This window comes from Phoca vitulina, unplaced genomic scaffold (genome assembly GCF_004348235.1).
Source record: "Phoca vitulina isolate PV1807 unplaced genomic scaffold, GSC_HSeal_1.0 scaffold43, whole genome shotgun sequence".
In the NCBI taxonomy this organism is placed as follows: Eukaryota; Metazoa; Chordata; class Mammalia; order Carnivora; family Phocidae; genus Phoca; species Phoca vitulina.
Window position 1 is genome coordinate 7,961,032 of NW_022589746.1, and position 16,615 is coordinate 7,977,646.

Below are 16,615 nucleotides of genomic sequence, written 5' to 3' on the forward strand. Positions count from 1 at the left end.
AGTAACTTATCACACTCCCCCCAAAATGGCCAGGTGTTTGTGTGTATCTCGGTGTGTACTTACTTGTATGTATGTGTATATGCATGTGAGGTGTATATATGTAATACACACACACACACGTGTGTGTGTGTGTGCATGCACGTGCACGCACACAGCCTTTACATATTTAGTAACTTACCTTTCACTTAAATTTCTGGAAACCAAATTGCTACCAAAATGTTGACCCTTTTAGCTCAATCCTATTTAGCACTGATAATAGGAATTATTCACCTCTATTCAAGATTCGGAGAAGAGCAGTATCTTTATTTTCTTCAAGCCTTTGGTGTGCCTTCTATCATTTTATCATCTTGTGGGTACTTCTTGTTTGAAACTTCCAACATATCTGTTCCACATTCAAAGCAGCTGTTTCATTGTAATATATAATAATAAGCTAAGAAGGTAGAGCTGTGCATTGCTCTCGCATTTTTTACTTTTGTGTTTAATCAAAATATTGACCACAGAATCTGGACATCGTTCCGACAACAGAGAAGAAAAATTTAATAGTCAATGATTCCTACCATTCCTTGGGTTTAGAGATCATGATAATGGAAACTAAATTTCTGTCTATAACATTAGCATATGGTAGTCAACACTACCCGCATTTAAGGACCTCACTTTTGTATGGAAATCTATGACTAGCATCTTGGTGGACCTTTGTCCCAGTAGGCTTGAACTAAAAAATCTGAATCTTCAAATACTTTAAGAGTGACTAGAAGAGAGTTAAGAGTATTATTTTTCCCCGGATATTCATGGTGCTTATGATGTTTATGTAAAGCAACTCCCTTGTTCTGAGCCACTTTTATTGACATTGAAATATACAACCATCCTGCCTTGACATGCTCATCACTGTTTCATGGTAAAGTTACAGTCATATTTGTATGCACTGAGTGTTTTTTCGTCTTTATCCCAGCATAGAAAGCATATTTTAGTTGTTTCTTATTTAACAAAAAATGAGATTTGTGTTCAGTGGCCCTGTGGTTTATATATTTACTATAGAAAATGCTTGACTACCTCAAGGAGAAAAAGGATGTGGGCTTCTTTCAGAGTCTGGCTGGTCTGATGCAGTCATGTAGGTAAGAACACACCTCCCTTGTTTTGGTTCTTCTACTCAGTGGATTGTATCTTTCAAAGTTTTTGTTTTACATCGCTGACACCAGTGATACAGAGAATATTTTTTAATGATTAAGTACACATTAAAGTGGGACAATAGAGGATGTCTTATTTTCTATCTTGTTGTTAGCTGTTAGTAATGTCTTAATTATTAACGTACTCACTGTTAATGATGTCTTATCATAGTCTTCCCTATGATTAAATAGGAACCTTGGGGAATTAATGTGTATTCTGCATACTTGAAAATGAGCAGTGTATGAATTTTAAAAGAGGAAAAGGAAAATTCTGATGAGTTTTATTTGGGAGCTTGTAGACCATTTCTCATTTTCCCTAAATAAATGATCCTTCACCAACTAATTTATGATAATCAGTTTCTATTTTTTACAGTATTTAAAATCACTCAGACAGCATTTGACAAAGGAATCTGACAGATACTTAATGTAATAAGTTATCCAGCTGGAAAAACATGATTATTATAATTATATTTCAGTGTGTCTGCTAACTTTGTAATGTACTCCCAAAGTTGAAACCCATTAATGCCTTATGTTTGCCTTTCACATGGATCATTTCAGTGAAGACCCTGGGGAGAAACTGGGCTGCTACTAGGAAAGTATGCTTGGTAGACATTGAATTGGGGCATGTCTTCAGCGTATGTTAATATTTGGTTCACATTTCGTGAAACATGATTTGTAGACACTTGCTCTCCTGAAGAAAGAAGATTTTCTATTAGTCCTCTAAGTGTCTTTCTCCCTGTTATTGTAGTGTCCTCGACCTAAATGCATTTGAGCGACAAAACAAAGCTGAAGGACTTGGAATGGTGACCGAGGAAGGATCAGGTATCGATCACTTAAATTAAAAGGATCAACTGCCCCCCCTTTCCTGAAATGAGTCAGTTACCAATTACCTTTTCAATACAAAGAGATACAAGGTTATTTTTAAGTGGCCAAAATGCTTATGTGATTCATTTAAAAGTTCATAATTGCACACTCCCTCAGATCACACCCAAAACTCAACCTTCCCTGTTGGCCATTAACTCCTTTTTGTTCCAGACCTACTGTAGGTCACCTTTCCCCTAGTTGGGTGGTAGATCAAGATCCCTTATTAGATAATGAATTATCTGTAAAATTATAAAGCACATGGATGAACCAAATTAGAGAATGTTTGACTTCTTGTGGCTACTTTGGCAAACTGCCCAACTCTCAGACTCTTCTGTCTCCTTAGAATAGTGATGCTTTGGGATCCTTCCATTAACCATTATTTCGACTGTCTCCTCCCTTTTAGAACAGATATCTCATACATCCATATGTCTTTGCAAGTCCAAATTTGATGAAAATAATTAAGGAGTCATTTTTAATGTTTAAATAATCCTGATCACTTAATTTACATGTGCACAAATAGAATGACTCACATAATCTTAAAGTTTTTCTTTTCTCTGTAAAGAGATGTGCGTATAAACTAGAAAATTTAGCACACAGGACATTTAAAGCAGAAATAACTATTGCTGCACTTTCAGTTCAGTATTTATTAAGAAAAAAATCTTCAATATTTTTTTGTCTTGATTTGCTTTTATCCTTTTGCGTTTGACTTTTTTCAATTAATTTATCTTCAGTGAGGCCCTGTGTGTTTATCTGTTTTTGTTTGCTTGGTCTTGTTTGGAGTGGTCATCTTATCAATATATTAGTTTTGGAGCATCAGATCTTTGATAAAACTAATCTTGTTGCAAAAAAATAAATTTTATCCCATCTGTCATTTGTAGTCTGTTTACCTTTCTGAAATATTTTAGAAATAACTAATCTCTCTAATTATTTCCATATATTTTTGTTCTCACAATAGGTAAAAAGAATTAGCTGCATATTTCTTACTGTTTTCTAAAAATTATCACTTATGTATATTCTAATGCTTCTACTGTACAGCTCCTGGGTGCTTTTGTTTTCTGCTTGACATTTGAATGTATAGGTTCAATCATCAACTGTCAGTCCTACAGTTACCTAATTGTGTTAGCTAACTTGAAGAAAAATTACCAGCAGCAGTCTAAACTTAAATTTTCCAAAACGAATATCCAGCTAAATCTCTTCATTATTAAGGGTTGTGTCAACAGTTATAACACCCAGCCTGAGGGCCCCATCTAGAGAATTCAGAGTCCTTACAAATCTCAGGGCCCATTACCTGCCTGCCTCTGGGGTCTCCAGGAAGCCCTGGGCATTTTCCTTTAGCTGTAAAGTGCCTGAGAATGAATGAATTCTCTGTCCAAAGTCTGACTTCCCTGGCTTGGAATTAGAAATCAATTTCATTTTTCCCTACAGTTATTACTTAATGTTCCAGAGGCACGAACACAGGCCCATTAATCATTCTTCATCATTGTTCATATCGGCTCACGCAGGACCAGTGGCCCCCGGCAGGCTTAGTTAACTGGGTCTCCTGTCCTTTGTCAGCCAGATGCAGAGTGGAGTAATATTCGTGAGTCCCAGCTCAGAAATCACTTGGTGAGAATGACCATTCTGATGCGAGAATTAGTCCCATCTCTCAATATGAGATTGATTTGATTTGTTTATTCTTTTTCAACACACACAAATAATTGCCCAAACTGATTAACACTTTTTCTATTTTACTTCCTTACAAACAGCAAGGCAAAAACAACATCTCAACTTCTTTTTTTCCCCATTTCCTTTTCTGTCGACTGTAAATGTACTTTCCTCCCTTCCTCAGTCATCACACATGAGCGTGGTAATTATTACAAATGATCTGCCTTTTCTTTATTTGCTCCCTCATTTGTCCTTAGCTTTGTGTATAGTCTTGACAGTGACAGTTTTTTTGTGTGTGCATTTCTTCCTTTTATAGACTGTTTAACGAATAGATCATTTCATTTCCATCATTATGCATCCTTTTATTTTGAAACTCATATACCAAGCTTTCCTTTTTATTTCTTTCCATGAGGATGTGCAGTTATTAACATACTAGTCATGGAGGGGCGAGAAGCATTTCAGTTAACGTTTTTGGATTTGTTTTGTTCCGTTTCTTTCATTTTGAAAAAATTCTGGTGGACCCAGTGTTTGCAACTGTTGTGTAAATGAATGAATCATAGATGTGTGCGGTAGTCTCCGTGTGGCGTTTCTGTCTTGGACATACTGTGGCTTTATGGCTGCACCAATGGGTGCACGGGAAAATCAGTGGTGATCCAGTTGGGGGTGGGGTGGGGAGACTGGGACTGGCTGAGTCTCCTCGTGGCCAGGGGGCTCTGCCAGTTTCCTTCCAAATGTTGAGAGATCTACAGAGTTTTACTCTAGTCCTTTGAAAACATCACACATTAAAAACCTTCTTAACATAAAAACTGTTTTTCATTCTTGAGACTGACTTCGAAGATTGGTAGAAACAGTTGCAAACTAATGTAATAACACAGATGGTAGTTTCTAAAAGACATGATAGGCAATGGTAATAAACAAGGGATGAGATTTTTGAAGAGATCAAATTGTGCTCTCTGAATATTCAGTCTTGCCTTTATCAAGAGGTCGATTAGGACACACAATGGTAATTCAGTCGCTCTACGAATAATGTACTTCCCAAATTAAGAATGCCTAGAGCAACTCTGTCTTTTGGCATATTTTAAAAATTTCTGTGACATGCCCATTCTTTTGTTTAAGGGTCTACAGAAGTTAAGAAAAGTTTGTACCCTCATAGAAGAAGGAAAATCGATCATCCCTCCCAGAATACATAGAGAAGGTTGAAAAATCTCAATCTGTTAGCTTCAGAGCCTGAGGCCCAAACAGTATAAACTCAGCCCTGAGAGAATAATCTGATGATCTAACTTTTCTCCATCCTAACCAGCTGTCTCTATTGGGCTAAATCTCTTCCTGATGATGATAAGAATGATTGTAAATTATATAACCATGCCAAGTGTTTAATTTAAATATACCTTTTTGATACCTACAACCACCAGTATGATATTGTCCCCATTGTATAGGTAAAGAGACTGAGGGGTGGAAAGGTTACATGGCTTGTCCAGTATCACACAGTGTAATGGCAGGGTCAAGACTGAAATGCAGGCCTTCTGCCTCCCACTGTTACCAATTGCACAAGCCAGTCCCTTCCTCCGTCTTTTGATATCTTCCCGGGGCTTATTTTATACTCATCGTATTGGGTTAGGTAGTATTTTTTGCTTCTTTACTTATTGCTCATTCCTCCCTTCAAAGACACTAATCTATTGCCAACTTTTGCACTTAATGTTGAAGTTGTAAAATCACTTTGGAACTTTGTATGGTTACACGTGATACTCCTAATCTTGTTTTGAGATACCATTGGGAAATACATGCCTTTTTAAGGTTTGTATGTAAGGATTTCAGACTAATCATTTAACACTCCTTTTTCCACTGCTGTTACCATCCTGTAAGTTTGCCACTATTACTATCCCTTCTTCCTAAATTTCCCCCGTTTCTACAAAAGCCAGGACCTCCCACTTGTTTAAAAAAAAACAAAAAACAAAACAAAAAAAAACCAGTTTTCCTTCGCAGGTGTGTTTAGTAGATTTGTGATGTGCTCGGTGTTGTCCTCTCTGTATATTTTTTAGTCATATGTGTTTTCCTTTAACATATAATGAAGTTCAAAACCAAAAACCTATATGAATATTTAAAATTTCATTCCATCCTTGGATTTTTTTTTTTCTCAGAACCATTAAACCTCATTACGAAGTCATTATGAGCTTGAAAGTGCAATTTTTCTTCTTTCAAACTTCTTGGAATGTAGTAGAAGATATTTTATTTTTTGATCCTTTGGCAGTGGTCCTAGACTTTATCAGCAAGATGAAATCTTGAAGCTGATCTCATTCCTCAGAAATTGTTTGATTTTTAAAAATTCTGTATTAAAACATTAACTACCAGTTAACCTAAGTTTCCGTCTGTATCTGATAATGCGCTAAATCGAGGATCTTACTCGGTGTGTTTATAGTGACCTCATCAAGTCTGTATGCAGTTGCAGCAAAACAATTGTTAATTAAAACAATGATTAACACAATCTCTCAATATTGGCTGTCCTAATTTTTTGTTAGTAGTGAAGTTCCTCAGTACTTTAATTATGTATTGGCTATCTCCCACCCCAGGTTTGCAAAGTCCAACACAAGTGTAGTTGAGCTTACCCCCTGAATTCTGACTACACTGCTCTGCCTTTCCTGTGGGTCAAGTTTCTTGTCAAGGAAAGCCTGTGATGTTAATTCATGACACTAATTAGATTTTTCTAACATCCCTGCACAGTTTTTAAACAGTAAAGCCTGGATCGAAATTGGAGTGGCTGTTGTGTGCTAGACGCTGTCCTAGGCATCGGAGTTCTTTATGGGCTCAGCCTCGTGTAGACAGACTTGTAAACAAAGAACTTCGAAACCCATGATCTGTGTGTGTATGAGTGAACTGAGTTGAAGTACTTGGCTGCCAGGCTCATGGGGAAGGATCACAGGAGAAGTAACAGATGGCCTGAAGTAGGTGTTTACCTGGTAAAGAAGGAAGGCAAAGGAAGACATTTCAATGGAAGGGAACCACATATGCAATGCTGAAGGTACAAAGCATGACAAAGAACATCACTGACCTAATATGGTTGGAGAGAAATAGACTAGAGGGGAAAGATAGTTTGTGGGACCCTGTGAAAGCCTTTTGTGCCATGCCAAGGAATTCCATGCTTCCTTTCTGAGGCCACAAAGAGCCATTTGGTAAGTAACACATCAGTAGTATCCACCTGACAGTAAGTTCCTAGCATCCATTGTTCAAACCAGCAACATTAAAGTGCACAGATGATTCATTCCTCAGTAATGCTAGCATGCTAGATAGACTCCGAGTCTTCCAAGGATAGTGAGCAGCATGATTTCCTTCATGGAAGTTGCGGAGCTTTGAGGTTATTATGTTTAGTGATAGATTGAGGGAATTTTTGAGAGTATATTTTTCGTAATTACTGTTAAAGGAATCCATCTGTTTATTGGGAGAGTGTTATAGTTAAATTGCCTATGAGTGTTGTAGGCAAGAGTGCATAAGATGGATATCACAATCTGAGGGTAGGGAGATCAGTTAGGATGTTGGTGGATGGAATGGATGAACAGTAAGGATTCCAGTTAGAGTAATGGGAGCTGAAAGGCATTAAGAAGAGGTTATAAGAGAAATAATCTGCAAATCACATTTGAAAGCAAAGGGATATCTTCTTCCATAGCTAACGTGTACTTTAATTCTGTTGTCCATGGGACATACCTAATTTATTTCACATGGTGGTCATTTTTGCTGTCTTGGGATCTGAAAGAGGAATACATTTTATGCACTGGTGTCAAGTTGAGTTCATGGAATATGTAGATTATTTATTACATCCACAACCCACTGAAAGTCTATATTTTAGAAACCTAGGTCTTTTGAACCTATGACTTCATCTTGTTAAAATGTCACTTTTATTCCTATTGTGCTTTGCATATTTCAAAGCAATTATACTTGCCCAAACCAATTTTATTCTCCCAACAACCCTATAAAGTAAGGAGTTCTGGAGATTGTTAATTCCCATATCAAAATGATGGAACAGAGGCTCAGAAAGGTGAATTGACTTTCTCAAGGCCACATATCTGGAAGATGGGTTTCCTTAGGTTCTAAAATTGATTAAAAACAAGTAGGAGTTCACAATTTAACTAACATATGGTACACGTAGTCAATGATTGTTAGCCAAAGAGCTTATCGATTACTGATGTGAGCTTTAGGAAGTTTAGAAACTATAGAATACTGGACTCAGAAAGACCTTATGATATTGAAATGACCTGTTCATTGCCTATCTTTTCCATTAGACTATGAACTTCAGGTTCAGGTTTGTGTCTGTTAGTCTTTACAAGCCCAGGACCTCACAAGGTGCCTAGCGTATAGGTGGCACTTAATGAATGTTTATTGAAATTTACTTGACTCAAACCCTTTACTAGTTAATAGCTATAGGACGTTAGTCAAGTTACTTAATTTCTCAATTGTTTACTGAACCACAAGATGGGATTCATGTCACCCGATTCATAGCATTATTGCAAACCTGAAATGACATGATGAGAAAATATATCTAGCACAATGCCTAGCGCACTGTAGTCAATAACTAAATGTTAATCGTGAATCCATTTAAAAAATTGTATCCCTTGTTGGTTGAGTGGTAGTATAATTTAAGCAGCCAGTTAAACCATTTAAGCGGTGACATTAAAATTGCCCACATGGAATCAAATACCTGACTTTTCACTATTTAAAAATATTTTTATCTTTCAGTTTTGCCATTGCATAAAATAGGTATTTGAGTCCTCTGAAGATCAACGATCAGAACTATTTCTTCCATGGCAGTGGCGGGGTGGGGGGTGGTGGGGAAACACTGTTGAGTTCCACTTAACAAGCTTTTGTAGGGAGTTCTTTGATGCAACCAGTCTTCTATTCCATGCTTCTCACCCTTTTAGCTTTGCATTACTGGAGATGTTGCCATGAAAAGACCTTACAACAAAGAGGATCTTAGTCTTCTGGTTTATTTATCCTAATTCAGTTGTTTTTATATATCTACTAGGTAGTCTTTTCACTCATCGCATTCATTTTTTTTAACAATTATTGATAACTTTTAGCAATTAATAACAATTAAACCAAGCCCCTCAAGGCCACAATGTTGGACTATGACCATCGATGTTTTAGGTAACCAATAAACACTTAAGCAAACCCTTGTGTACTTTTCTGTTAATTAGATAAACCAATTGTGAGTGGAACAGTGACCTTTAAAAGTGATAGATTTTTAAGGGGCGCTTGGGTGGCTCAGTCGGTTGAGCATCTAGCTCTTGGTTTCATCTCAGGTCATGATCTCATGGGTCGTGAGATCGAGCTGCACATTGGGCTCCACACTCAGTGGGGAGTCTGCTTGAAGATTCTCTCCCTGTGGCCCGCCCCTCACTTGCTTTTTTTCTCACTCACTCTCTCAAATAAAAAATAAATAAATCTTTTAAAAAATAAAAAGGGATTAGATTTTTTAAAATAGGAATTAATTTTACTGATAGCTTGAACAAAAGAAAGTCTACTAATATTATTTCCAAGTGAAAATGTATGTTTTTGAGAATATTTCGGTCCATTAAAATTGGCTTTTTAGAAATAATAAACACATTTAATAAGTATGTTCAAATAACCATATTCACCACCTAGGCATGTTGTTCCCATCTTTATTTAGTGTTACTGCCACTGCTACTAAGAATTGTAACCTTTCCACAATTTCTAAAAATGGTCTCACAAATTATGAAGAACTAGTGAGGTAGACAGTGCACATGTTCTCATTTCATAGATGAGAACACTGAGGCAAAAAAAAAACCCATCTCATCATCAGCAACAGTATTGAAATAACTCTCCCTTTATTACGCTATTAGAAATCATAAGCCCCTTATAATTAAAAATGAAACCAAAGGAATGCCCTTTATCATATTCACATTTGGCCATCACACAGCCATTACAAATAATATTTTAAGAACATCAGAGCACTTTCAACTACATTTTACTCCATTTCGTTATGTTATTAATCTTGGTTTCCATCTTACAATGGAATTTCTTTTGCATACATCACAAAATAGACTGTTGATCCTGTACCTTCTGCAGACATAAAGCCATCATCCATCTCTGTTACTGTACCACTTACATGCAGCATGGGGAATGGCAGCATTTTAATCAGATAGTAATGTGTCCATTATGCAATAGCACCCCAGTTTATGCCTCGTATCACCTGATGGTAAATAAAGGCTTGGCCGCCCCCTCCCCCCGACTCTCCTCTCCCTGTTGTTCTGCTGTGTGCTGCGTGTTCTTATGTGAGTAAAGTTACTTGTATGTGTTTTGGTATATAGTCATGGAAATACTGTGCATGCAGACAGTAAATACAGCCTTATGTTATAAATCAGTGTGCATTGTGCAGAGCATTTTTAGGAGCACGGGTAGACTATATTTTTTTTTCATTGTTAACCTTTCTGAATACTTTCTATCAAGGTTTACTTATTCCACATTGAATATATGAACATTGAAAGTACATGGTCTATTGATGCAATTTTCTAGAAAAAAAAAAAACATTTTAGATGGGCTCACAAGGAGAGAGTCAGTAAGTCTGTGTAACTAGCTCATAATATTTTGATTTAAATATCATGTTAAAGACTCTTCTGATTCAAATAGTTCATGGAAAGATAGTAAGTATCATCAGTGAAGAGTTTAGTTTATTAGCCTAGACTGTTCTCCCTTTCTTTGCTATATCCCGCCATGAATGTAGACACTGAGGAATGGGCTTATCAGCCATGGACTGAGATTCACAGCAATGTGCCCTTAAACTTGAACTTGCCACACGACTAATCTGTATGCATGGTGATTTTAGTTTGGTCACCAAATATCATATCTTGCAGGGAAACCAGTACAGTGATTTTATGTACTTTTTTTAATGTTTATATTAGTTTTCAAAATGGTTTTGCTTCCTAACCCTCCCATTATATGAAGCCTCTCACTTTGAAAGTCACAGACTGCAGACTGGTAAGTCCATCAGCTCTCTGTCCTTATAATCATTCATAATTTATTTAAAGTAAACACATGGTCATTGCATAGTTTTCTTTCTTGGCCCAAAGTATTTCCTCCAGTCTGAAAAGTTATTATTTTTTTTAAAGACATAAGTACATTCATCCACTTGCTGAACAACATTTTTGTGTCATTTTGATTTCTAAAGAACAAATTTAGATGCCAGAGCATACACTCATAACGTTGAACATTTTTCCACTGACACTCTATGCTTTTAAAATCAACTTTCATTTGTGTGGTGCTGTTTTTCTGTTTGTTTCTTTCTTTGTGTTTTTGCTTTCAGAGTGACTTGTGATCAAGATACATTTTGATTGAAATGTAGGTAAAATATCTGAACTCTTTTCTGAGGTGTCATGCTTGCCCCACAAATACAGTTTTTTTAATGGTGCTGAGTAGCTTCTGTAGCTCTAAGATACCCTTCTTTTCATCTTTCCTGCTTAGATTTACTCACAGAGCATGAGCCACCAAAGTCTTTCTTTTGGTTTAATATTTATAATTAGGTCTGTTCACCAGTTCTCTCTCCTCTGGAAGTAATGCTCCAACCAATGACGTCTCTATATCAGATTTCTGAAGGCTTTACTTTTTTTAAATCCATAGGCAAGCTAATGAGACTGTGAATTGAAATGAATTAAGAAACATTTTCTAGTCATTTACAATTTCTACAAGATTGTTTTAATTATTCTTTAAATAAAAGAAACTCTTGGCCCTGTTTTCTATATGCATTGAATGCCTTTGCATTTTGAATCATTTGGTCAAACTCTGGGAACAAAGCAGACTTAACTTGGGTGTTTTTAAGAGATGGAGAGATCATTTCTAGACACACATTACCCAAAAAAAGAAAAGAAAAAAAAGAAAAGTTTAAATCTTCAGGTTGTTTCTAAAATGTTGCCAAACCCATGCTGCTACTTTTAACAGAGAGAAACTTGAGTTTTAAGATTCAAATGTTCTTTTCTGACAAAGAAAAAGTGCATCTATCTGCCAAGCGCATGATCGTATGAGCTTCGGATAGAAAAGTGGCTATGATTTGTGACTGTTTTTGGTTCAGAACAATGCTAGATCAACATGCAAGTTTTATGGAGGTGGGGATAGAAAGGGAGGGCCAGGCCAGGGTTGCTGATCATGTCTGATTTCTCTGGACTTCCTACAGGAGAAAAGGTTCTCCAGGATGACGAGTTCACTTGCGACCTCTTCCGCTTCCTACAACTGCTTTGTGAGGGACACAACTCAGGTGCGTGAGACCCCAGACTATGTGATGGTACCAAGGAATCAGAATTTTGAAACCAGTAATGACAGGGGCCTGCTAGTTCTAATTACACTTCATCCCTGAGTCAACAAACAATCTTGAGCCTTCTTCCGTATGTTTGGTATATGCAGTGTGACATTTTATGTATTACATTCCTACTTTCAAAGTCCTTTGCTAGCTAGCCACTTCCCTTAATTCCCATCAGTTGTTCTTCTGTTAGAGAAGACAGGTGGAAAAAAGATATACATGAGACAGATATCTACAGAGAAATATAGAGCTTTATTTCTTTTATACCACTTCTCTTCAACTGGGGAATATATTGTATTACTTGGCACAATGTATTTTCCTTTGTGGTTAATATAAATAGCTCTCTCCCGGACTTGTGCACCCCTGTGTAGGCAGGAACTGTATCTTAATTTTATCTTTGTTTCCCCAGCACTGAGCACAGTACTCAGGAACAAATGATTCTTGAATGCATAATTTAATTACTATACCCTAAAGGATGGAGCCCCTTCCAGCGATTCACATGCCCAGAGCTCTAGAGCTAGGAATCAGGAAGCAGATGTAAGCCATCTCGTAGACCAAAAATTGAATATTGATATTCTGTGAAGCACCTCGATGTGGTTGGGATGCCCACTTAAAACAATCCTCTTGGATAAAGCACCACTCTTAGCCACAAGGATTTTGCTGGAGACCTCATTTGCTTTTGGAGTTCTTCAAATAACTCATTTTAAACTGTTGAGGAAGCTTTAGTAACGTCTTTTGATCTTATGTAGATTTTCAAAATTATCTGAGAACTCAGACTGGCAATAATACAACTGTCAACATAATCATCTCTACCGTAGACTACCTCCTGAGAGTCCAGGTATGTTGCCTTCTGTTAGGAAGAAATGGAAGGGATTGGTTCGTTGAAATAAGGGGACAGAGTTATTAAACTGACGTGTTGTAATGCACTTTGATGGATGACTAGACAGAATTTTTTGAGATACTTTGTCTTTGATCATAGCCTTTCACCAAGTTTTAGGGTGAAACTGCTCCTTTTGTCTTTGCCTCTGATCCTGGCTCCTCCTTTGCTCATTATTCTTTCTATAATCGGGCATTTTCCCCCCATAGTTTTTAGCTTAATGCCATTTTAAATTCATTTTGTTTTTGCAAAGTATTTACATGCTCTGCTCCTTCTGCTACAGTTGATAGATAAATGGGGGAAGAGTATTTGAAACATTTTCAAAAGTGAGAAAGAAAGGCTTTCAAAATACCTACAATATACTTAAATTTAACAGGTAGTTCTTTTCAGCTGTCCCGATTCTTGAATTAATTTTAAAATTCAGCTTAACACTCCACCACTTAAGAATCTCCCTGATTTTGTAGTAATCTTTCACATGTTAATAAAACTGAATCTGAAGGCGTAGGCTCCTAAGTAATGGGAGCCCTGTACAAATTTTATTTCCCTCATCTTATTTATAAGAGTAGCCAGATACAGTAGTTTAAAACCTGCACGTTCAAACTTTCAGTTTCTCCCTTAATCTTTTGAGTATGTAAAAGCGCAATAATTTTTTTTTACCTAATGCTTCCATTTTTGAAGCAAATTACAAAAAATATTGCTGAAAACACATTTGTCATTTTTAAAATCATATCTCAAAACCCAAATGTAGCCTGCGTGCTGGACTACATTGTGTTATTCCTTTAGCCAACTAAAATTCCTTCCAATGTAAGTTATTGTTGAAAACATCCTGTTTAAAAAGGTTGATCCTGTTTAGATGTTTGTTTATGGTTGTCAGTGTTTTTAGTAGTCTAATCAGTTTCTTGAGGGGCATTTATAGAAACAAGGAACATTTTGGAGTTCTAATGAGGAAACGTTATGGGCTTTGTTGGAGAAAAAGGCCTGATGTCTGTAACCCAAAAAACATCCATGATTTGTCTAATTTTTGTGCTTACATAGTAAACATTTAACTTTGCTCAATGGATAAATATGCTTTAATCTTGTGAATCCTTGTGAAGTTCAAGATCATCAGAGACAGAAAGTCATTTTTAAAGCTAAGTTTTCTGCTGCTTCTCTCTAGCTGTTATTTCTGTCTAAGGAGGATAGTTTAGTGGTAGCTTTAGAATGTATCTTAATCCTATCATTCCTCTTTTCCAGGAATCCATCAGTGATTTCTATTGGTATTACTCTGGGAAAGATGTTATTGATGAACAAGGACAACGGAATTTCTCTAAAGCAATTCAAGTAGCAAAGCAAGTCTTTAACACTCTCACAGAGTATATTCAGGTAAACATTTAAATATTTTGGCTATTTGAAGAAAAAAAATAGTCAAGTGGTTAGCTTTGAATTCCATGGAAAAATACAATATGCCTATTTTCCTGCCATGATTCACATTTGCTATTAACCTTTCATATAGATTCTTAGCCAGTGATGACAATTAAATATCAGGTTGAGATGTGAATTTATATGGACTGAATTTGCTTTACTGTTTGGCAGATCAAGATATTATTGATTCCTTTGAGGCATGAACAGAGATGTTGACTCTGTTGTATCTCTGGGGCCTCGTATATATATTAAGCACTCAGTAAATATTAAAGAAAAGAGGGAGGAAAAAGAAAGAAGACGGGAAAGAGAAAGGACAGAGCACTAAATTACTCCTTATTGTGTTCCAGTAAAACTAAGGAAGGAGTTTCATAGAAACTGTATATAAAAGAGAATAGTAAAACTTCATGTTAGAGCACACACGTGTGTGAAGGCACACACACACATACATATAAAATCATACAGTAATGTATATTCCAGGTAGAATTCCAATAACCATGAAGAAAGTATCTTTTTTTTTTTTTTTTAACATCAATTTGTTTTATATTCTCCTTAGGCTAAACTTCTAGACTTAACCTGCAGATTTTTAAAAGAGTTTATAAAATTTTGTTTTTTTTCAATGCATGAAACTTTGCGATTTCCTAGGGGACTGTGGGCCATCTTTCTGTTTTCTGTCTCCATGGCCAGTATTATTCTGAATCAGTCAGTCACTGTGTTTGAAGTGCCACCTGCCAAGGAGAAAACAGGAGGAATGCATTTAGTTTGTTTCATTAGACTAAACATAATCTTGTGGGGGGAAGAAGTTAAGTAAAAATAACAGATGGTCCCCCAGGGCCTAGCATTGCTGCAGGTGTTTAAGGAATGACTGAGTGCATGGACACGCATGGCCAAGTGAGGCTGACGCAGGGGAGGTGCTGCAGAGGTTGGGGGTGAGAGGGACATGACCCTCACCTCCTCTGCCCTTTCTCTCCTCTCTAGTCGTACCTTGGAAGGATCTCACTTTCTGTATTGGCTCCCTGGGTGGGGAAGAGGATCCTTATCTCAGCATTTAAAAATGGAAAAGCCACACTTGATCATTCTGAGAATTTTTCTTTAAATCAAATAAAACAAAGTTTAAATCTGTTGCAGACCGTTCACATTCCTATTTTCTTGTCTTCACTGGCTTCCACTCTTGGCTTCATATTCTCACGCATGTCTCGCAAGATACCGATATATGAATTCTCTTGATTAAATAATAAAATTATCTGATGACATTAGCAAGCCAGTGAATTCTCTAGAAAGCTGATAAAATGGTTTCTATATAACATATGGAACTTAAATGTGGAGAGTGAGCATTTCCTGGTTCCTAAAATAGGTGAGATTCCTAAATTTATATAAAACTAGAAGAATCCATTAACCTCTCACTATGTGCAAAACAGTTTTTTATTGAGATATCTTGACAGAACATTATATTAGTTTTAGACACACAACAATAATGATTTGATATCTGTATATATTGCAAAATGATCACTGTACTATGTCAACTGAGTTAGCATCTGTCACTGTGTATAGTTACAGTTTCTTTTCTTATGAGGAGGAAATTTAGGATTTACTCTCATAGCAAGTTTCAAATATGCAATACAGTGTTATTAACTGTTGTCACCATGTCATACATTACATTCCCAGGACTTATTTATTTTATAACTGAAAGTTTGTACCTTCTGACCCCTTTGCCCATTTCATGGCCCCCACCACGACCACCTCTGGCAACCGCCAGTCTATCCTGTGTGTTTATGAGCTTATTCATTTATTTGTTTGTTTTTAGATTCTACATTTAAGTGAGATCACATAGTAATTGTCTGTCTCTGTCTGACTTATTTCACTTAGCATAATGCCCTCAAGGTCCATCCATGTTACAAGTGGCAAGGTTCTTTTTTTATGGCTGAATAATACTCCATTGTGTGTGTGTGTGAGAGAGAGAGAGAGAGAGATCACATTTTCTTTATCCATTCATCCATCAATAGACACAGGTTATTACCGTATCTTAGCTATTATAAGTAATGCCGCAATGAACATAGGATTGCATAGATCTTTTTGAGTTAGTGTTTTCATTTTCTTCAGGTAAATACCCGTAAGTGGAGTTGCTGGATCATTTGGTAGCTCTATTTTAATTTTTTGAGGAATCTCCATACTGTTTTCTGCAGTGGCTGCACTAATTTACATTCCCACCAACAGTGCACAAGGGTTCCCTTTTCTCCACACCCTTGCCAATGCTTGTTATTTCTTATATATATATATTTTTAAAATAGCCATCCTAAAATGTGTGAGATGATATCCCATTATGATTTTGATTTGCATTTCCCTGATGATGAGTGACATTGAACATCTTTTCAT

General features: G+C 36.5%; 1 protein-coding gene across 3 annotated transcripts in view; it reads left to right on the forward strand.

Moving 5' to 3' along the window:
• The window catches only part of RYR2 (ryanodine receptor 2), a 739,460-nt gene that overhangs the window by 664,761 nt on the left and 58,084 nt on the right, over positions 1-16,615 (forward strand). For all 3 annotated transcript variants that reach the window (XM_032430318.1, XM_032430320.1, XM_032430321.1), the window contains 5 exons: positions 1,036-1,112; positions 1,912-1,985; positions 11,845-11,925; positions 12,717-12,805; positions 14,078-14,206. In XM_032430318.1, coding sequence (XP_032286209.1) covers positions 1,036-1,112; positions 1,912-1,985; positions 11,845-11,925; positions 12,717-12,805; positions 14,078-14,206 — 450 coding nt within the window. The remainder of the gene's footprint in view (positions 1-1,035; positions 1,113-1,911; positions 1,986-11,844; positions 11,926-12,716; positions 12,806-14,077; positions 14,207-16,615) is intronic.